Source organism: Heliangelus exortis, chromosome 6, assembly GCF_036169615.1.
Source record: "Heliangelus exortis chromosome 6, bHelExo1.hap1, whole genome shotgun sequence".
Taxonomy (NCBI): domain Eukaryota; kingdom Metazoa; phylum Chordata; class Aves; order Apodiformes; family Trochilidae; genus Heliangelus; species Heliangelus exortis.
The window spans coordinates 22,337,467-22,360,540 of NC_092427.1; the positions used below are offsets into that span (position 1 = coordinate 22,337,467).

A 23,074-nucleotide genomic window follows, 5' to 3' on the forward strand; every position below is an offset into this window, starting at 1 on the left:
TCCTTCAGAAACTTTTGTTTTCTCTCTGGTTGTGTTCTCTTACTGGTTTTAATACTTTAGTGAGATGGTGATGGTGATGGAGAATGAAGAAACAACTTTTGTGCTGACAAAGCTGGCTAAGAGATTTCGCCAGGGAATGCATGGACTGGAGTACATATAAATGTGATAACTTTATTTGTAATGGTAACATTTGAAATGTCACCAAATTTGAGTCTGCTGTATTCATGTGGGATAATAGACTTTGTCAGGTAAAAAAAAAAAAACAAAAACCAAAAAAACACACCACAAAAAACCACTTAATGATGATGGCACTATAAGCTTGAAAAAAAAAGTGAGAGCATTGAAGGTGTGTGTGTGTGTGTAAAATTAAACCAAATACATCTGAAAGTTGACTAGAGTTCTTCTAGTTTCTTAGTGTAAACTTCATCTCCATTTTAGTAGACACTGAACTTTATTTTCTGCCTTGTCTCCCAGGTATAGTCTTAACGGCATGGACTTAATTAAGCTCTGACTGGAGGTTTAGGTTGGATATTAGGAAAACATTCTTTGTAGAGAAGATAATCAGATGTAATGGGCTGCCCAGGGAGGTGGTGGATTCTCCATCCCTGGAGGTTTTTAAGAAGAGACTGAATGTGGCACTCAGTGCCATGGTCTGGTAACCACAGTGGCAGTGGATCAAGGGTGATCTCAGAGGTCTCTTCCAACCCAGATGATTCTGTGATTCTGTATAACTACAGTGTAGTTTGTCTCAAAATGTGACTGATTCAAATGTATTTGCTCTCTTTTTATTGCTACAGAAAGGATCTTTGAAGATCATGAAAATTTAGTTGAAAATCTTCTGAACTGGACAAGAGATAGTCAAAACAAACTAATGTTCGTGGAACGTATAGAGAAATATGCACTTTTCAAGAATCCCCAGGTAAGCCCCAGTAATCATGTGGAATGTGTGTGTGCATGCACACATGCATGCCTGTTTGCAGTTTCCCACTTTTTTGGTAGCATTCATTTCCATGCTTTTATTTTGATAGTTGTGTATGTATTAAAATGTGAAGCAACTTTACATTTTGGCACTGTGTACGTCCACATTGTGGTTGACACAAAATCAAGTCACTAGCAGAAAACAATGAGCTGGAGCAATCTCCTTACTAATGTGTTTGTGGGTAATTTTCATGGAGATAAAGGCAAGCAGTTTCATGGCATTTACTCTGATACTAAATGCTATTCAAATATGTAAATATGCAAGAAAGGTGTTGACAGATATTGCTAATAGTAATGCCTCTCCACTGTGCATTCTTAAGTTGCTGGCAGGAAGGGGAAGAGGAAATCTAAGAATAGCTACTCCATGGTCAAATGGCAAGTGAAGAAAAGAGAAGAGAAAATGTGTCCCTCCCTGTGGAAGCTGGGACCTGCCTCTGTTCACCTGTGTTTCCTGTTCCCTGGCTAGAAAACCAAAGGTCCCTCTTCTCTCTCAAATAGCTTTAATGCCTCTCCTGTCTCAAATGGTAGCTACAGATATTTTTTTTAAAGCAAGAATTGAAAACTATGTCTTACTCAAGTGCTCTGCAATGAAGCAGCAAAACTCTTTAAGTTCTTTCTAAAAGCGTGTAGCAAATACATTTACTATCAAGTATGTACTGTAGGCACTGTCAACAATATTGAGGTACCACCATAATATCAATATTTCTCCTTGATTTAAAATACTGAACTGGCTAAACTTTGTGAATTTTTTTTTTCCAGTAGAAGGGCTAGAGGTTAGGAAGAAGAAGATGGTCACTGTCCTAGTACTTTCCAAGCTGAAGAAGATTACAAAACTTTGTATTAAATAAGATACAGTACCTGTGCATAGTTAGGTTCCTTTTAATAGTCAAGGAGTATTTAGTAATTCTTCATGAAAAATAAGGATTTTTATTCAGCAAAACTGAATGCCCATAGAAATACTAAGCTTTCTATTTTTTTACAGAACTATCTTCTGGGGAAGAAGGAAACCTCTGAGATGGCAGACAGAAATAAAGAGGTGCTTCTAGAGGTAAGACTGTCAAAACAAAAAGGCCATAGTGGTCATTTCAGAGCTTGAGGCTAAACTAAAAGGTTGTGGTGATTGAAATTGATGAATGGATCTAAACCTAGTTCTGGAACAACTGGGAATGAGATGTGTTACATTTGAGATAAATAGCTATTTTCATGTTACCCTAATTTGGAAATGATCATTTTATAATAGTGTGTCTCATTTGTTTAAGAATTAAAATACCAGACACAGTGATAATCAAAATGAGGTTACCTGTAACCATGGCTGAAACAGTCAAAATTGCCAGAATTGTCACCTGTTGTTTTTTGACCTGTGGTGGTACACAATTTTTTACTAGTACTCTCCAAGTTGTTATTCTCCAGAAAATTCTATACCACTGGTTCAATGATTGGTCTTTGTTACTATTTTAGATTTTGTCAGTAAGCTATGAAGTTTCAAGCATCATAGCTTCCACTCGATTTCCAGAATAATGATTATGATTTCAGTAGTTACACAAACGTAAATATTTTCAGTATACAGTTTTGGGTTATACTTGTGCTCTTACTATGAGTTTTGAAAAGTGCTTATGTGCATACTGTGGATCAAAAAGATGCTTGAAGCCCTGACATGCAGGGGTTGTAATTTTAATTCTCTCTGTCTTCTCTGATTACTCATAACTCTCTGTGATGCATATTAATCTTGACTGTGTTTGAAGCATTTATTTTCCTCAGATCTTTCTAAATGGCAGCTTAACAGAAGTTGTGGTGTTAGCTGTTAGTAGCAACAAAGTATTCATGGAATGAACTGTAGCTGTGTTTGTAATTAGGTTTTGTGTATACATAGACTTATGAGGCTACATCTGTAGGGTGACTCAGTGACTTGAAATCCAGTAAAGCCATTGGAAAATCTTTACAGTGGCCACTTACATGTTTGTTGCCATTCTTGCACTGAGAAAATTCAAAGATCCCCTCGTTTGTTTGTCTGAATTACTCTATAGCTTCTGCAATTAATCTCTTTAAGTCATATTGCCTCATAAAAAAAAGAGCTGCCCTTGTTATGTGTGCATTCCTTAGATAAAGCCTTTCAGAATTTCAGTCATTAAAGCACCACCGTATGCTGTATGTTCTGTCTGTTTCTCTCTTTGCAAACCACTGTTTATTGGCAGGAATGTTTTTGTGGAAGTTCTGTAACTGTGCCAGAGATTGAAGGAGTTTTGTGGCTGAAAGAAGATGGGAAGAAATCTTGGAAGAAACGTTACTTTCTTCTTCGAGCTTCTGGAATCTACTATGTCCCTAAAGGGAAGGCAAAGGTATGCTATTTTAAAGCAAATTCCTTTAATTTTTTTATTGTTAGTACATCAGAACAGGAGTCAGCCTTGAATTTTAGCCTAGCTATACCTTGCCTGGTGCTACACACTTTGATTAAAGATTCAGCTTTATCATGGAAATATTGTGTAAATTACTGTGGTAGCACTTAATATGACGGGTGTAAGCCCACATTTAAAAATACAGGAAGACAAGAGACTACTGCAAGCTCAGAGTTAGGTGGCCATTAATACTTGAGGCAAAAGGATTGGTAGAGTTAAGTCTTTCCTCAGGCACAGTTCAGATAAGGAACAAGTCATGCTGCAAATGCCAGTCATAAAAGATCAGATCACCATCAGTCTGCATAATTTCTGTTATTTCATTGGTTAAATTGGTAAATATAATCGGTGTGAGATTGGTAAATCTAATCTGAAAATTGGTAAATATAATGCCATTTCTTCAGTGTCACTGCTGTTCAGTGTGTATCAGTAATGAAAACTAAATAGCTTCTACAAATGCATTATAGGTTGAGGCTGAACCTACTGAGTTCACGTTGTCCATGAATGCATCAGTCTTGACAGCACCAACTGATCCTCGGTACAGGAAGTCCACATCCCTTACAGCTGGCAGTGAAGGCAGAATCTCTGTCAGGAAATCAAATCCCTTCAGAGCTGAATAAATCTCAGATGTTCCTTCCACAGCCTCCTGCTTTGTTAAAAAAGAAATCTATGAGCAAGATATCCTGGTCAAGTTCTCTGCCATACAAGAACTGCCAAGAAATCATTAGAATTTTATTCACAGTCACACTGGAATTTGGACACTTTGATTTTTACCAAGATGAAATGTAACCAAAGGTCCCTGATCAATCAATCCTATTTACTTTCTCCTGATACCATCTGTGAATAAATATTATTAGTTTGGTGTAAAATGTCATCAAAAGGCAAAATTCAGACAAATCTCAAAAAGCCAGACTGAATTTGTAAAAGTATATCATGGTTCCAAGTGAACATCTGATGCAAAAGTGTGTGCATGGTTGTATCTCCTTCTTATATTTGTGGTGTTTGAATCAGATTGAAACTATGGTTTGACCTTAACTAATAATCAGTATTCGATCTTAACACTAGACTGATTTTGTCAGTGCATGTGGTTTTCTTAGAAATACTTTGTAAATTATTATTTTTGTATTTAATAGGTCTCCCGGGATCTCGTGTGCTTTCTGCAGCTCGATCATGTCAATGTTTACTATGGACAGGACTATCGGAACAAATACAAAGCACCCACAGACTATTGTTTAGTGCTAAAGGTACCTTGTTAATTGTTTGGGAAATTCTCATACTAAAAAGATCAATTAAAGAGCTTGAAACATTTTCAGGCTATTAGTCCATTATCGTAACTACATTTCTTAATTATAATCAAGAGCTGATTAACACTATATTAATCTTGGGAGAGATTGTAATTTAGAGAACAATTCCTAAAGCAGTATAACAATTGGAAAGCTATGCCTGTCAGTTTTTATGGTGAATCTCTAAATTATCTTTATTCTGCATGTGAGAAATCTAAATTACCAGTGACAATGAGAAAGCTGTGTTGTAGGTACATTTTCTGGGGACTCATACTGACCCTCCTTGACAGAAGTACAGTTTAAAAATGAGAAAATACGATGTGGGTATTAGTGCAGAAGGAAGAAATGGTTGTGAATCAGTTTCTTCCCCATCAAGGTGACAGATTTCCTCCACCTGCCAGAGCATCTGTATAGATTGCATGCTGAGGAGAGAAAAAAGATAACAGATTGCATCAGAAGAATGGATTTACTGAATTAACCTAGCACTGTAGATTTTTCCGACACTGGCCGTTCTTTATAACTGTGTAGGGAAAAATTAGAAGTACTGGACAGTCTCCCAGAAATACTGCAGCAGAATATTTTTTCAGTCTTCAGAAATTTATGGAGCCAAAGAATTAATCTTGCCCTAGGTGCATTCTTAGTCTTTGAGTATGCCCTGCTGGGGGGGATAAAAGTTTAGGATGCTGCAGCTGTTGCATACACCTTGTATGCTTTTTCACTTGTTCTGAACCATCAGTTCCTTTCCATTCTGTTTTTCACTAGTTCTTGTATAGGAAATGAACAATTAGTGTACAGTTGCTGCATATTCTCCATGCTCCTCATTACCTTGTAAACATTTTCATATTGCTCTGAATTGTCTTTCTTCCAGACTGAAGAGTCCCAATCCATTTAATTGTTCATTATTTTCTAAACCATAACACAATTTGTATTAGTTGTCTCTCTCAGGAGGTGAATTAGTCTATAGAGCAGTGAAAGGAGACCACTCTATACTTTTGCAGTCTCTTGCTTGTGCTTAGGAAAGGTTTTTTACAAGCCACTGACTTTGTCTTGAGAATATTAAGACTTCTGAAGAGCTTTACAGGCACATTCTGTTGGGAGGTAGAGGTAACAGCACTAAAATACTGAGAGACTCACACTTTCTTAAGTGTTGCAAACCTGAAAGCAGTGCACGCTGAACACTGCCAGGTTGTGTGTGAAGGATTCCCTGCTGCCACCTGCTGAAATACTCTCAAACATTTTCAAGTGGGTGCAAGTACAGACTACTAATGAAGAGGTTGCAGTATTAAGTTTGTCTGTATAGACTTAAATGTATAAGTGGTTTTCCTTGCCTTCCTAGTTCTTAAAATGTTGATAGGGATTAACAATTTCTCTGCAGCATCCTCAGATTCAGAAAAAATCCCAGTATATCAAGTATCTTTGCTGTGATGATGTAAGAACTCTGCACCAATGGATCAATGGCATCCGCATTGCTAAGGTAATGCCCTCTAGGCACTCTTTCACTGTTGTCATGAGTTGTCACTGTCTGTCTGAAACTATTTACAGTTACTTAGCAAAATACATGATAAAGCTAACTTCCCTCTGTTCAGCTATTCTGAATGTGAGATGTACAATGGTACATTCATACTTCCCTAGCATGATATGATAATTCAGTAATTGGTCCTTTCTTCCTGTTTCTGCTGCACCTCTGTCACACGATGAAGTTCTAACTGATATCATGGCTTGATTTTAGGCATTGCCCTTACAGATTTTAAAAAGAATGCTTATGGGAAAAGAGAAATTCAAAGCTAGAATTGTTTTTTAAGATCTGCAGATTGGCTGAGTTTATTCATTTGCCCATTTCTTGCTTGATGCTGTCTCTTCTGGCCTAAGTTAGCTGTTTTGCCTTCAGCAAAAAAATCAAAAAATTAGTTTCCTGAGCTCATTAATTCAGAACCTGTTGTTTCTGTTTGGGGGGAAAAAAAGTAGCCAGAGGTGGGACTCAACAGTCTGAAAAGATTACAAAACCTGTACAGTGTTTGTCATGTGTTTGTCATTTTGCTTAGTATGGGAAGCAACTATACATGAACTATCAGGAAGCACTGAAGAGAACAGAATCAGCATATGACTGGACTTCCTTGTCTAGCTCCAGTATCAAGTCAGGCTCCAGCTCATCTAGTTTGCCAGGTAATAATGTGGTCTGTCTCGTAATGGATTTAATTGCCTTTTTTATCATCCACTGTCTGGAGACCTCAAGAGAGACTATTGCAGGAAATGGACTGTTTCTTCGAAGTCTTTATTGCTATGTTTAGTCTAAAACAGAAACTAGACATGCTGTGTAATATATAAAAAATCTAATTTCATTATGTGACTTGCAGTGGTGTATGTATTTGGAACATACAGTACTATCTTACTCACCTCCAAAGAATGTTTTTCACATACTGAGGAGGGGAAACTTCCTTTCAAATTCCTGAGCCCCCGTCTTCGCCTATTTGAAAAAAGGAGTCGGATACATTTCAATGATGCATAGAAACTTGTGTGTGCAGCACTTAAAGAATTTTATTGACTGAAAATTTTTAAAATTGTAAAAGGCAAAGATCCAAACAATCTTTTTAGAGACAAATTTTGAAAATACTTCTTCTCTCCCTCTGTCAAACTGTGTATGCCTGCAGTAATATCCTCTTAGCAGGGCTGGGACTAGTTATTTTGTAGCACGTAAGTTTAAAAATCAAGGAATGCTTTATATAGTCTCATTTCACTGTGCAAAGCTGACTGGTGCTTTGACAGGTTATTTTGAAGCCTTAGGGGCAAGTTTCATTCTTGAAAAAAAGGCTCTTCTGTAAAGTTATTTTTGTCCATTACAGATACAGGTGAGGAAGTAATGCTGCTGAATTGTGATGGGTCAGAGAGTAGCCCATGAGAATGAATGAGCTAAGCAAGTTCAGTCTAACTTGGAAGGTACCATGTTTTTTCAAGTGTAGTGCAGCTTGCCAGGTGTACCAATAAATTCTTGGTTAATGACCATTTCTCCATCTAAGCCAAGTGTTTTTCTGATCAACTGTCTTTTTGTGGGGAAGCTGAGCCACAGCTCACCGGCCGTGCATGTTCTGCCAGAGCTGCAGTCCAGCCTGTGCCTAGGTGCACCTTTTCCCTAGGTCAGCTTGGGACTACACAAAAAGCAGGTGCCAGGCTGGATAAATTGGTCTGTCAGGGGCTGCTGCAGCTTTTTCAAGATCCTCTGTGGACCTGTGTGTTCCCTAGTTGCAGGATGCACATCATTCCTTTTGTTCCTTGAGGAATGGAGCAGTCAGAAGCAGACTACTGCCTCAGCTAGCATTGGTTGCTTGTCCTCAGTCTATAGCCAGTGTTGGTTTCTAAGGCTGTGTTGAGAAGGAGTGCTGGAGAGAACAGACTGGATGCACTGCACAAAATGGGCAGCCTGGATGTGAGGTAGAGATCATGCAGTAGTTAGGGGTAGCAGTGTCCTTTGGTGGGATAACGTGTTTAACAAGTCTGACCAATAAATGTCACACACAATTGCATTATGAGCACGCTGACTTTACTCTTACATTCAGAAAAATATGCTAACTGTTTCTTCAATTTCTTCTAAACAGAATCTCAATCAAATCATTCTAATCAATCTGACAGTGGAGTTTCTGACACCCAGCCAGCTGGACACGTCCGTTCCCAAAGTATTGTCAGCTCCATGTTCTCTGAGGCCTGGAAGCGAGGCACTCAACTGGAGGAATCCAGCAAGGTAACAAGAAGACTTTAGTTTGAAAACCAACGCCCAACAAAGTTTACAAGGCAGTGATACCTCTTCCACCTCTGTCTTGAGTGGGATTTCTTCTCTTTTTGCTCTATATTTGATGATCTTTAAGGTGCCTTCCAACCTAAGCCATTCTAAGATGTTTTCTGTGTACACTACCATATAATTGTTTTTTTCAAAAATCACTTCTTTGAGGGATTGAGCCCTGGAACCTTCTGTTCTTGCTTTTATTTGTGTGTATAGCAGCCCTCTGTTCTTTGAAGGCATGATACAGCCCTTCCCATAGAATCATATTAACTAATGTTGAATAAAGACAAAATAAAAAGATCAGCTGTTAAGAAGTTGAATTAAATTCTTTCACTGAGGTCTTTCTCCAGTTAAATAGCCACATCTTGCCATTGTAAAGATGTGAATATTATATACTCCTGAAGTCAGGTATATAAGTCACAGTCCAGGAGGTTCCTTTGGTGCATTGATGATAACTTCTTGATGCAATTGGTGGAGGAAGCACCTAGGAGTGGAGCATTGCTGGATCTTGTCCTAACCAGCAAGGAGAGCCTGGTTGAAGCAGTGAAGGTCAGGGGCAACCTTCAGTTCAGTGACCATGAGATGGTGGAATTCAGGATCTTATGTGGTAGAAACAGGATTCTGAGTAGAATCAGAACCCGGAACTTCAGAAAGGCCAACTTTGCCCTCTTTAAATTGCTGGGGGAAATTCCATGGGACAGGGTACTGGAGGGTTGGGGGGCCCAGGATAGTTGGTTAATATTCAAGGACCACTTCTTCTGAGCTCAGTACTGATGCATCCCAATGGGAAGGAAATCAAGGAAGGGAACTAGGAGACCAGTGTGGCTGAACAGGGAACTGCTAGGTAAACTCAAAGGGAAGAGGGCAATCTATAGATTGTGGAAGGAAGGGCTGACCACTTGGGTGGAATATAAGACTGTTGCCTGAGAATGCAGAGAGGCAACAAGAAAGCTAAAGCTATAGCAGATAAAACTAACACTAGAGGCAATGTAGGCACTGCTGAATGAGGTGGCTGTCCTGGTGACAGAGGATACAAAGAAGGCAGAACTGCTGAATGCCTTCTTTACCTCTGTATGTATTGCTGGAGGATGTTCTCAGGAGCTCCAGGCCCCTAAGGCCACTGAGGAAGTCAGGGTAAGGGATGAGTTTGCCTTGGTTGGTGAGGACTGGGTTAAGGATCAGTTAATGAGGCTGGACATCCATAAATCCATGGGTCCTGATGGGATGCACCCATGGGTGCTGAGGGAACTGGCAAATGTCATTGCTAGGCTGCTCTCCATCATCTTTGGTAAGTTGTGGGGAGCAGGAGAGGTGCCTGAGGACTGGAGGGAAGCAAGTGTCGTTCCAGTCTTCAAGAAAGGCAAGAAAGAGGATCTGGGTAACTACAGATCAGTCAGCTTCACCTCCAACCCTGGAAAGGTGATGGAACACTTTATTCTTGGTGCTGTCTCCAGGCATATCAAGGAGAAGAGGCTTATCAGGAGCAGTCAACATGGCTTTACTAAGGGGGAGTCATGTCTGACCAACCTGAGAGCCTTCTATGAGGATATAACCAGGTGGATGGATGATGGCAGGGCAGCAGACAAAGTTTATCTTGATTTCAGACACCATCTCCCACAGCATCCTTGGAGCTAAACTGAAGAAGTGTGGCCTGGCTGATGGGGTAGAGAGGTGGATCAGGAGTTGGTCGAAGAACAGAAGCCAGAGAGTTGTAGTCAGTGGGATGGAGCTCAGTTGGAAGTCTGTTTCTAGTGGAGTCCCTCAAGAGTCAGTACTGGTTGGACTAGAGGATCTTCGGAGGTCCCTTCCAACCCTTAACTTTCTGTGATTCTACAACTCCTTGAAAGGAAGTTGTAACCAGGTGGGGGTCGGTCTCTTCTCCCAGTCAGCTATCAGTAAGACGAGGACATAGATTAAGCTCTGTCAAGGGAGGTTTAGGTTGGATATTAGGAAAAAATTCTTTGTAGAGAAGGTGATCAGGCAATGGAATGGGCTGTCTAGGGAGGTGGTGGATTCTCCATCCCTGGAGTTTTTTAAGAAGAGACTGACTCTCTGGTACTCAGTGCCATGGTCTGGTAACCACAGTGGCAGTGGATTAAGGGTTGGACTTGATGATCTCAGAGGTCCTTTCCAACCCAGATGATTCGGTGATTCTGTATGTATTTAAGAGGTTATCCAGTACTATGGTCAAAGCCAAAGTACTAAACTTGACAGCAGTTGTGGACTGAGGCAGATTTAGTATCTTTTGTTGCTGTAAGAGAGTTACAAAATATTTTAACCTACTGAACCTACGCCTGTATTACTAACACAGCAGAATTGCCACTTAAGCTGTTTTTTTGTCAGATTCAAAAGAATTTCCAGGTTCCTTAACAGCTGTGATGACAGTATTAACTGCAGCAGTTACATGTGGAATTACTTTGTCAGGATGCTATGAGAAGCTATCTTCATTTGTGTCAGTTTTGAATCTTCCCCAGACCACATGTTCAAGCTACAGTTAGTTTTAAAACTTCAGGTCACACTGCACCAGGCATTGGTGCATCAGGTAAATAACTAAAGATAAGACACAACATCTCACTCTCAAATCAGAAAGCACATCTGGCACAATGTGAAACTCACACGGATGCACTCAGGATTTGTAACCTTTCTGCAGTTACAAAAACTGTGCCTGCTAGCTTGGAAATTGTCTGATTCTAATACAAATGGAGCACTTGGCCCAGGAATGTAGCTTGTTAAATTATGATCCAAATTTTTCTGTTGCATGAGTGCATCACCTGGTGCATGTTCATCAGCAGATGGCTTGTGTATGTGTACAGGCTGCATGATTTCTGCAGGAGTGGGATAAATGCAAAAGACATAGCACTTGAGTCTGCCTAGCAGGTATATGACAGAGGTGGAAGAGTACTGCTATGAGAACTATAATTTTTTGTTTCCTAAAGTTTTGGTTTTAACGTAAAAATCTTGTTCCTACACTCCCTGTGAGCTTTCAGAGAAAAGTTCTAAGTTTACTGCAATGAGGTTACTGTTCTTAGCAAATCTGAATGCTTCTGGCAATTGCTCATTTAAATGAATCTCACAAATTTTTATGTTATCTGGTTAAAGCCATTTTAAAAATAAAATGTTCAGACTGCTCCCTGTTCAGAGCCATCCATGTTTCAAGATTTCATCAATTGGAATTCCTTTCCTATGCTCAAATCCAAGAAAAGGCTTATTTCTCTTCCTTATGCTTAACACAGGTGAATGGATTTCCACTAAAACTTCCAATTAATCCAAATTAAATGAAGTGCGTAAAATTATAATTCAAAGCCATGTTAAAAGAAAATCTGAGTAAATTGGTGACAAATTTACCTCAAGGGAACTATGTTCGTTTTTCATCCTGTTCAGATCTGGTGCAAGTTACTTAAATAACTAATAAATCCAGGCTGGCAGTGGAAAATGTTAAACTGTATGGCAAGAAAGGAAGCAACAGTGTTGACAAAAATTGTAATTTACATTAAGAGGTAGTTGCAGTGTTGGTGAGGCATGCATGGGAGATTAGCCTCCAGTTATTTTAGCTGTAGTTACTCCACAGTGCTTTGGTGACAAAGCTGGCTTCAGGAGCTGGTACAGGCAGGTTGCTGCAGGTGATAGAATGGGGACTTGTCCAGAATGTCCTTTCCCCTTCTGCAACAGCTCTCTCCCTTCTTGTAACTCATGTCTCATCCCCTACAGTGAACAGGGCAGAACAGAGCATAGTTTGGCTCAGCAGGGAGAGGCCATTGAGGCTGGCAAGCAGGCAGAATGATGTAGAGCTTGGCCAGTGGTTAACTGCTTATGTTAAAAATGGTGAATTCTGCCTGCTTTTCACTCATTTACCAGGTGCCAGTAACTTCAAAACAGTTTCTGGAAGTTGAAAATATGACAGACCACTCAATCTCAGTATATTTAACTGAAACTTGCTAACCAATCCAAAAGCAGCTGGCATAGGAAAAGAGATGGTAGCCAAACAAAAAGCCCCACAGTTGTTATTAAAAAAAATAGATACTATTATTTTTGTAGTACTTGCGAGAGTTCCAGATAGTCCTGAAGGTGCAGGTTACAAATTAATTGATAGTATACAGTACGTAATTTGAAGACAGAAGGACATCATTAAAAGACCAAACAAGGACAAGGATCTATTTCAAGGTTCTTCAATAAAGAAGGTATCACTGCATATATTTCTGGTTGTGAAAATTTAATTTTATCCTGTGGAGGTGGAAGAGGCTCCCCCTCCTGAAATGCACAATATTCCTTTCCCTGTACCGAGTATTTATTTTGCTCACTGTGAAAATGACTGTCTTCAGTGGATATGAGAAAGATTGCTCTTTGTTTCAAAAATTTAAAAACCCTACCTTTCACAAAATGCAGGTAGTCTGTTCACTTCATATTTTGAAAGATTGCTGTTTCCCCAAGAAAATTCTTGCACATTTTTCACAGTTGGGCAGTGAAGATCTCATTATGTCTCATTTTGCTTCTTAGATTTGAGCATGTTTTTCAAATGGGGTGCTCGAACAGGCATCAAAATATGTGCTCATTGTGTGTGCTTCAAATGACAAAAATTCTCCAAGGTCTTGCCATTCAGGGATAGCTTTTCTCTTATGCCTTGGTCTCCCTCTGTTTTATGCTTCTTTTATTTTTCCTCTTGCCTTTTGCTATCTCAGGTGTCAAAAGTGAAGCTCAGCACACCTAAGTTAAGAACACCCGTGGTGCCTTATACAGGGCACAGTTAATGTCAGGTAGTACTACTTGAAAATTCATTTAACCTGTGTGATTGGGAGAATGGTAATTTATAGACTAACACTTGCAAGAGATCAAGATTTCTCTCCTGTTTGATCATGTGAACACCTTGATTTAGCTCCAGAACTGATGTTATACTCTTGTCTTCCAGACCTAATGTGACAGGTAGAAAGGTACAGCCCATGTGTATTGTAAATCAATGTTGTTTCTGACTCTAATGCTTTTGGTTTCTTCTGCACATATAGAAAGTTTGTGCACCTGTGTTTAGAACAAAGAAATATGCAAACCTGCTCATAGAATGCAAATGAGCTTAACTGGTCTAACTTGAGGCAAAGTATCTACTAATGAAGTATAGGTAGCCAGTGTTGGTGTTGCATTTCTAATGCATGTCTCTATGCTGTGCCCTGGGGAATTCACAACTTGGCTTGTAGCCAAAGCACTTTGTATTAGGGGGTTGTTTATAAACTTGAGTAATGTCATTATCTTTTTCATTTTCAACAGGAACATCACAGTTTTAGAAAAACAATTTTGCTTGAGCAAAACCCAATGAGTAGACTAAAACACTGCCTGCTGATTTCCCATTGCTCCTGCCCTTAGAGTCAACTTTTCCCTCTTTTCTTTCTTTTTCTGTTCAACATAATAATTGCATGTAGCTTTACTTTCCCAAGCTAACTTTCTTTTACAGATCTCTACACATTTCCTTCTGGGCAAATGCTCCTAGGAAACCTCAATGCTCCCTCTTTTTCCTCAGATTTTTACCTTTGCCAGTCTTGGATATCGGAGAATATGGAGTGAAAGGATCTCGGTGGTATTCCTGCATAGAGCTTGCTCTTCACATGTTTTAGAGCAGTTCAGGATTTCTGCATTTTGTAAGGCCTGTGCTAACCCCATAGTCTCTTGCTCTCTCTGATGTCCTGTCATGGCCTCTAGTGCTCTGGTCAGTGCTTTGTTAGGGTCACTATACTTGCCCAGAGGAGAACCAGTAACCAGTAGCTCACTGGATAAAGATGCTTACCCACAGAAGTGATGAGATGGGTGTATTTTCATCCTGACATTCAGCCTAGCTTGGAGTAGGTTTCACTGATTCTTGCTGGCTCCTCTCCTGGTCAGACTGCATGGTCCAGGCTTGTCAGGATATGAAATTATCTCTTGTGGCACTGTTTTGCTAATACTTCCTGCATGGTGTAATATGCCATTTAATTTTTAATGACAGGCACATTTAGACCCTGACTTTATGATCTCTTTGTCTCTTTCCCTCCCTCTCTCTCTCTCTCTCTCTCGTTTTCTCTTTCTCCCTTTCCACTTTCACTAAAAATCCTTTCCCCCTAGGCCCGAATGGAGCCTGCAGGTCGGCCCTTCATGTCTGTCGCACCTCCTGTGTCCCCACAGACAAAAGTGGCCGCTGCGCCCTACACAGCCTCCCAGCCATCCCCTCCGCTGCCCCCTCCTCCTCCCCCTCCTCCACCACCTCCACCACCCCCTCCTCCACCTCCACCTCCCCTCCCCAGCCATGCCGCCCCATCTCTGGGCTCACCTGCTACCATCTTTGTCAAGTATAGCACCATCACCAGGCTGCAGAACGCTGCCCAGCATGGCGGGCATTTTCCCAAAGCTTCTGCTGCTCAGCAGGCTGTCCCTCCCCCCCCTCCCTCGGGAAAGCCCCAGATCCCGATGCCCCCCAATGGGGTCATGCCGCCTCCCCCCCCTCCGCCTCCTCCCCCCACACCGGGCTCAGCCATGGCGCAGCTCAAGCCAGCGCCTTGTGCCCCCTCTGTGCCGCAGTTCACGCCGCCGCCTCCACCCCCCAAAATCCACCAGGTTCAACCAAATGTGAGCCAGGCCGCTGCCACCGCCACCTCCTCACTGCCACCACCTCCTCCTCCCGTGCCTGCCCCACCACCGCCCCAGGCACCCCCAAAGCCTGTCATGGCAGTGCTTCCCCCACAGCCTGGTGGGAAGGCAGCGTTGCCAGGGGCCATGCATGTGTCCCCCCCAGGGCCAGCTCCCTTGCCCCTCGCAATAAAGAAACAACCAAGCGTCACATCTCCCCAGGTGCCTCCGCTGCCCCCAACCCCTCCTGGCCCCGCTCCCCCCGCAACATTCCCAAAGCAGCAGAGTTTCTCTGTAAAGCCTCCTCCGTCCCCTCAGTCCCCCGTGCCATCGGTAGTGAAGCAGATAGTTAGCCAGTTCCCACCTCCTCCTCTGCCACCTCCCAATGAGCCCCAGCCTCTGAAGCCTCTCCCCCTGAGTGTGGCTCCACAGTCACCTCCAGCAGTGAAGGCAAAGCCCAAATGGCAGCCCACTTCTGCTCCCTCTCCAGATTTCCCCCCTCCTCCACCAGAGAGCAGCTTAGTGTTTCCTCCTCCACCTCCTTCCCCAGCTTCCTCTGCAGGTTCTTCCCCCCCTGACAAATCAGGGTCTCCAGTCAAAAAGGCCAGCAAGACGTCAAGCCCTGGAGGGAAGAAACCACCTCCAACACCTCAGCGAAACTCCAGCATCAAGTCCACCAGCTCTGCTGAGTACCATGACTCCAAGAGACCTTCAGTCGACCGCCTTGTAAGCAAATTTGCACACCCACCGGAGCCGTCAGGGTCTCCTTCCAAGGAGTCATCACCTCCTGCAGCCCCTCCAAAGCCAGGAAAGCTCAACCTTTCTGGGGTGAGCCTGCCCATCGTCCTGCCTCAAGGAGGGATCCCACTTAAGGCTCCTGCTCCGAGTTCATCTGGGAAGGAACCTGTGGTTGAATTCCCTTCACCGCCGTCTGATTCAGACTTTCCACCACCACCGCCTGAAATAGAACTTCCTCTCCCACCCATCGAGGTCCCATCTGTGTTTTCAGGCAGCACCTCTCCTAAAGTTGCAGTTGTTAATCCCCAGCCTCAGGCATGGTCAAAACCGTCAGTGAAAAAAGCCCCACCACCCACCCGTCCCAAGCGGAACGACAGCACCCGACTGACGCAGGCAGAGGTCACGGAGCCACCGGGCTCAGCTGCCTCCCAAGTGCCCACTTCCCCCAAGTCCAGCCTTAGCGTTCAGCCAGGGTTCCTGGCAGACCTCAACCGGACACTGCAGCGCAAATCCATCACGCGGCACGGCTCCCTCTCCTCCGCCCGGGTATCCAGAACAGAGCCCACGGCCACCATGGACGACATGGCCCTGCCTCCACCTCCACCAGAGCTCCTGGCTGACCAGCAGAAGATGAGCAGTTTTGGTGGCAGTCATATATCTGGCTATGCAACGTTACGGAGGGGGCCGCCCCCTGCGCCTCCCAAAAGGGATCAGAACACCAAACTGTCACAGGACTGGTAGCCGGGGCCCCTGGGCCGGTGCTCCCTGTGACTTGTGTGCCGCTACATGATCTTGGAGGGAATGTGGATGATATTCCCATAAAAATGAGGTGATCTCAAGCTTTGTAGCTAAGGCTAAATGTAAAGACACTCCCCCTTTCATGACTGGGCCAAAAATAGTTGGGGGCTTCCGGGTGTTATTATTTTATTCAGAAAGGTGGGTAGAGAGGCATTAAGTTATCCTTTCAGTTTGTTTTGCCTTTCATTTAGATTGGACCAAAACCCCATTTTCTTACTTTTTCTGCATTTAGGGGAGGGAGATCAATTTTTGTAGTGTCTGTCCATGTGAGACATGTTTGTGCATGTATTATAAGTGTAGGTATATAATATATTGTGATACACTTTGTCACAATTATAGAAGTTAACCAGAATGTTTTTGTAGAACCGTATTTATTGTTTCAGTCAATATATTTTCTAGAATTGGATTCTATAACTAGCCAAATCTTACCACAGAGGTGAAGATGTAGGGGGCACTTTAAAGAAAGGAAGAAAAAGAATCAAACATGCAAAAAAAAAAACCAACAACCAACACAAACCTCTCGACAGTTTGTTCTGGGTAAATGGTGCAGAGCTGAGTTGTTCTGCTGGTAACTATACATTGTCCACTGATTGAAAAAGTACAGACACAACGTACCAAAACATTCTGGTCATAGTACTACTGAAAATTAGTGTGTTCTGAGGAAGAAAATGGATTTTTATATATAGTGGTCTGGAGTGAAATATATTTATACTATAAAGAGCCTCCCTCTCCCTTCCAAATAAGTTTAAAAGTATACACTGCAACAAATTATTTCAAAGTTATTTGTCCATGCAATAAGTAGGATATATATTATCCATTCTCCATTACAACTTTATAGTAGATTCAGTCATTTGTTTCTGTGGCTCAAAATGAATATATTTGTATTAACCCCTTCTGAAAGCTGCCAGGACTCCTGCAGTCGATGAGAACCCACAAGGCTGACCCATGCCGATACATCACTTGTAATTCTTTCCCTGAATGAACAGGTAGGTTTCTGTAGAGAGAATTTTTTTCTCACACAAGCATATACAGTGTACAATCTCACCTTGTATATACTGGATAAAAAAATGTATTATCTTTACAAAAAACAAGTGTCTGGAAATATTTAAAGAAAGTATTGTCTGTAATTCATTAGAAACTGTCAGGAACCTTTCCCTTCTAGAAACAGAAGTGGTAATTTTAGGCCATGCAGGTGGGAATTCTCTCTCATTTCTGACCCACCAGCAACTTTGACCAATGCATAAACAAATTACAGAGTTGCACTTTGGCAGTAAAGGTAGAAGACTGAGGGGAAAAAAAACCTGAAAGACAACAACCTTTAGAGGCAATAGCACTTGCTAATTAATTTAAGGGGCCCGTATTAGTAGGAAGTAGATGGCTGTATTTTTTTGTTTGCCACAGTCAATCACTAGATCAAGTACTAGAGTCCTTTTTCTTGTACTTCAGTAGCTTGATTGCACAGTCTTACCCCAGGTATTTGGATGCTGTGATAAGGTAGTGTAGTTAGCTTAAGTGGTCTTATGTATACCATGCATGTCCATTACAGGGTAGTGGTACACAGCCTCTGTAAATCTAACTAAAATACTTGGACTGTACCTACCCCATCTCTGGTTGCTACAACTTTCCTCATCACCGTGGGGATACTGTCAAGGCTCAGATGGCAAATTATTTTACTGTTTGTTTACCTTTTTTTCAAGAGCAAATTTTAAATGCTCTCCTTCCCCCAAAGAGTAAGACAAAGGACATAGCTTGACCTGACAGTATCCTCAAGCGTGTAAAAAAAAGATATAAACTAATCTCTCATTAGAGTAAGTCAGTCTGATAGCTATAAGAAATATTGTGACAATGTCCCCTACTACTTTTTTTTATAAAGTGTTTTTTTTTAAAAAAATCCAAACAATAAAATTAATGTTTTTGTGAATAATTTATGAATAGGAAAAAGTTTTGCTAATTAGAGGGGGGAAATGACACATCTATAGCTATATAGTTTTTGATAAGTACATCATGAAAATAAAATAATTAATGGTGCTGTCTCTGCTGACCTGTTTCATATGATTTTTTAAAAATCTGTTTCAGCACCTCTGGAAATTGTTTTAATATTTCAGACTAGTTTTTTTGAGCAATAAGAGTATATACCATTGTGTGCATTTTTAAAGCATTGCTATAGCAAGGCACTTGTTTGTATCTTTCAAATTGTTCACAAAGTTTCGTTTCTACTATTTTTGTGCTTATAAAGTGTCCTTAAAAGCATTTGCATTGTTGATTTTAAGCATGCTCAGTGTAGCTGGCAAATACTTCGCAGGAAGATTGTTAAGCTATACTGCAGTTCATAGGTGCTGTAATGTTCAACCTTGTCCTCCTGCTTAGGCAGCTCCTGGGGCTCATACCCACCAGTGGTGCAAAAGGTGTGCAGATAGAGTTGTAACTCCCCAGCTGTTATGAGGTTAGGTGAGTGGACACATCCTCCTATTCCCTGGCAAGATGCAACGGGGCCGGTGCAGTGTGTGCTCCCAGAGCAGTCAGGGAATTCTGCTTGCCCCATCTGTTTTTTCTTTTCCCCCCAAGACAGCTCCACTGGTGCCAGCCAGTTCCAGCCTATTTTCTTTTGTTCATTCAGTGCAGGTAGCTCTGGGCTTTGGACTCAGCAGAGTCATGTTTTGAGTGTGGTTTGTTCAGAGACATTTGAGCTTGGTGTTCTCGTTTTCCTGTGCCTAAGTCAATTTACTGCCGCAGGCTGCTACACAGCTTGCTTGGAGACAAGTTTAACTCTTTAAGTCTGCAGCAAAAGGAATGAGTGTTGGCAGGGGTGGCACCCTGTATTCCTTCTTGTTACAACTTACTTCCTAAGCCAGTGGTGATAAAGAAATATAGTCAGTCGCTGCAGCTTGCTTTCTCTCAGCTGAGCACTGAAATTTAGCTACAGTGTGTTTAGACAACTGGGCTGCCTTTTCAGCTTATCAGACCCCCTCATTGTAACTTGCTTTTCCAGTGTGTTTACTGTTTTTATGACAGCAAATACTTATGCCTTATTTGCAAGTAAGTTGTTTTCCCCCATGTGCACTTGTCTCATAATTGCACCATTATATTTATTTAAACAGAAAACAGAGGGGCCAGATCTCAGACACACAGCAAGAAGCTTCCTCCTTTTTTCATTTTGGAATTATTAAAATGAGCACGTGAGAGCTGAGCTTTCATACTCAGGACACAAAGATAGCAGATGCTTTGATCCTAAAATACTAAGAGTTGAGTTGTAGTTATATAATGTGATGAAGTGTGTGGCCTTTGAGACTTGTTAAGGTAAGTGCTGGGGAAAGCCCAGCTGCTGCAAGAGCATCTGAGAGCATATAGATGCATTTATTAATGTATTCCAGATTTGGTCTTCATTTTCTCTGCCATGCAGCAGTATCCACCTCTGTGAGCAGCAGGGTCCTTCCTATCCAACCACATTTCCCCTGCCTGCAGCACAGCTGTAGTAAGCAGGGAGTTAGGCATCTTGGACACTCAATTCAGGTCTGGGGACGTTGTTTTTGAGGGAAAAGCTAGGCTCTTATATTGGTACTAATCCTTGAGGAGAAATTATTTTACAAGAACATACGTTCTAAACAGACTACAGGTAACATGTTTGAGGTGGACGTGCTGGGAATTCTGCTTAGTCTTTCAAAAACCTGTGATTGAGGGGGGGGCTGTGTACAAATCTCAAAATAATCCTGTTATTTTCTATGGAAGAGGAAACTCCTGCTTCACCCTATGCAGTGGTTTCCTCCTGCAACAAACCACTTTCCTCCTGCTTGCTCTGATATGGTGCATGACTGCAAAGCCAAAGAACTCCTCTCCTGAACTAGTGAAGGTACCTGAATCTCTTTGGTTTCAGCTCTGATGGGAGATCGGGTTTTTCTCAACAAGTGCATTTTAACGTTTTACTGTTCTGGACTTGCACATTTTAAGGTTTTTCTATTTTCTCCTTTTTGTGCCCTTAGCCAACCAGATGAGTCAACTCAGAGATAAAGTGGCCAGTTTTCCTCTGAGTAAAAATTATTTTTTCCAGTTAAAGGAACCAAAAGTGCCATTTCAACAGCAGAAGGGCAAAAGAGATATTTTATACTTATTACAGAAAACCACATAAAACTAAGCTGTTTTACTTCAGAGGTAACTATTGCAGGTAAATTTGTTCCTTATTCAAGATTATAAGTGGGTCTTAATGTATTACTAAAATAAAGAGTCATGTTATAATCAGTTGCACTCCAGGAAAGCAATATAAATTCCTGACAAAAAAAGTGAGGGTGCAGCCAGAATGTGCAAGTTTGTGTTTTCCTTTTTTTTTTTTTTTTCCCCCCTTTTTTCACTGTTAACATGTAGATTATCTACTTGTTGCAACAGTGCTCCTTATCAGGGGGTGAGGGGAATCTTAACACTTGGGGGAAGAGATGTTTTTCCAAAGCACATTTGTGGCTCCTGGTGTTCAGCTTTGCATTCCCTCATACGATCAGGGCAGATTCCAAACCCAAGGATGTAACACTACAGGAGACAGTTTCTCTTACATGTTCTTGTAATGTACTGGTGGGTTTTAATTTTTTGTTTGTTTGTTTTTAGTAACTTTTCTTTCTGAAGTCTTTTTCAATTAAAAAAAAAACAACAAACCAAACACCCATGAAGACTTACAAAACCAGTGTTATGTTGCACTCACTAATACTGTGATCCAGTGAGTCACAGGCTTTGTCTGGTTTTGAAAAGTTTAAGACACTAAACTGCAAATGAGGTGACAACACGTGCTTGTCCCTCAAAATGCTGCCACGAACACTGGAAGAACAGCGATTTGAGTTGATGACTATTTGGTGCTCTGAGGCACAAAACAGGGCAAAGACTGAGTGAGCTTTCTGTTCACCAGGGTGTGTATCATTGGTGAAGAGCTCTAGGGAAGCTGGAAGAACATAGGAAGAGGAACTAGTGCTATATGCAGGATCCCCCACGGCAGGGATTTAGTGAGGGAAATGAGTGAGAAGGAATGTGAGCAACAGGTTTTTGGAAACCACCCCCAATTTAAATGCTTAACAGGGACATTTCTTTTAGGAGACTTAGGAATTTAACCGTTTCCTACAGCGGAGAATAATTTCCTCCCACTTTTCCCAAGATGCCAAAGATGCATTCTGAGCTAATTTCAAGGAACAAAGATGTGCTTGGAGCAGCCTCTATTGAGGCTAAGTTGACAGGAATTGATCTGCAGGGCTGCACTGTTAGCGGTTGTGCATCTCTTGCCTTTAAACAATGCTGATAACTGGGTACATCTGCAAAGGGCCAAGGCAAACAAACTTGAGCCTTTCCTTTCTGCTGATTTGGTGCAACACTATAAAGGTTGGACTTCTAAAAGGAAAAACAAAATGCTTTGTCACACGTTGGAATTGCAAATTTTAAGTCTCCTAGTGGACTGCAGCGGACCAGAAATTTAACTGGAGCAGCAGCTTGTTTCATGGCTTACACTAATTGTTAGCAGCCACTGGTGATACTCTGTATAGTACTGGGGATGCAAATGTAAGAAAAAAAGTGTCATTGCAATGATTTGTCTGTGCAGCAAACTTGTGCTGAGTGCTGTAAATACATTCATGTTTACTGCTTTAAAAAAAAAAAAAAAAAAAAATTGCACATTTTATCTTTCAATGGGATTGCCTCCCCTCCTCTTCCCTTTCCAAAAAAGAAAAATCAAAGCTCTTTTAGACTGATAGCTTCAGGTTGGTGGGAGCTTTGCCATATTATAAATATATATAAATATATATGTATAAATATACTTTTTTAAGCATGGGAGAGGACAGAAGAAATACTACATTATAGAGTACCCAATATAGATCATTATACAATGGAATATGCACAATTCAATAAAGATGTAATTAAATTTCATAATCTGTTTTAATCCTGTCTTGACACTTTCCTTTTTCATAAATTCAGAACCCACATTGTGTTCTCAGGGCATCAGGGGTGCTCCTCAGTAGGATGGCCTACAGTTTACCATTTACATGCTCACGCTTGATAAAATTGCTTTTTTATTGTTCCTTTGCACAGTTCTTTCCAGTGGGTCAGAGCTGGCTGTACCAGTAACACGATGCACACCAGTCACAGGGCTAAAGAGGACCCAGTGTGAAGGCTCAGCTTTTCCACCTGCCTCCTTCCTCAGGCATGCAGGGTCCTGTACAGCTCTGCTCACACAAGAAGAGCTGATGGGTGGTAAGTGTTGCTGTGGTCCCTTTCTGGTGTCTACTGCAGGCATTTCAGTTCTGTTCACCACTTCCTGGGCTATGCTCATCAGTCATCAGCAGAGATCTGGGACATTACATTAGTGGTGATTACAGGGAATCAATAGTCACACCAAAGTGGAGAGAGGAGCTGCTGAAGCCAGCAGGCTGGCTGCCAAAGGTCCTACCTTTGCAGTGTTAAGTGCTGCCCTCAGAGCCCTGCCAGGACAGGGATGCACAAGCAACCACCCCTGTCCTCACTGTGTTGGAAAGTCCATAGCCAAAGACGAAGAAGATGACAAGACAGTGGCA

General features: G+C 41.6%; 1 protein-coding gene across 6 annotated transcripts in view; it reads left to right on the forward strand.

Moving 5' to 3' along the window:
• The window catches only part of RAPH1 (Ras association (RalGDS/AF-6) and pleckstrin homology domains 1), an 84,266-nt gene extending 67,373 nt beyond the window's left edge, over positions 1-16,893 (forward strand). For all 6 annotated transcript variants that reach the window (XM_071747146.1, XM_071747149.1, XM_071747143.1 and 3 more), the window contains 8 exons: positions 798-919; positions 1,961-2,026; positions 3,171-3,314; positions 4,502-4,612; positions 6,027-6,125; positions 6,694-6,814; positions 8,242-8,384; positions 14,505-16,893. In XM_071747146.1, coding sequence (XP_071603247.1) covers positions 798-919; positions 1,961-2,026; positions 3,171-3,314; positions 4,502-4,612; positions 6,027-6,125; positions 6,694-6,814; positions 8,242-8,384; positions 14,505-16,484 — 2,786 coding nt within the window. In that variant the 3' untranslated portion in view covers positions 16,485-16,893. The remainder of the gene's footprint in view (positions 1-797; positions 920-1,960; positions 2,027-3,170; positions 3,315-4,501; positions 4,613-6,026; positions 6,126-6,693; positions 6,815-8,241; positions 8,385-14,504) is intronic.
• The last annotated feature ends 6,181 nt before the right edge of the window (positions 16,894-23,074 follow it).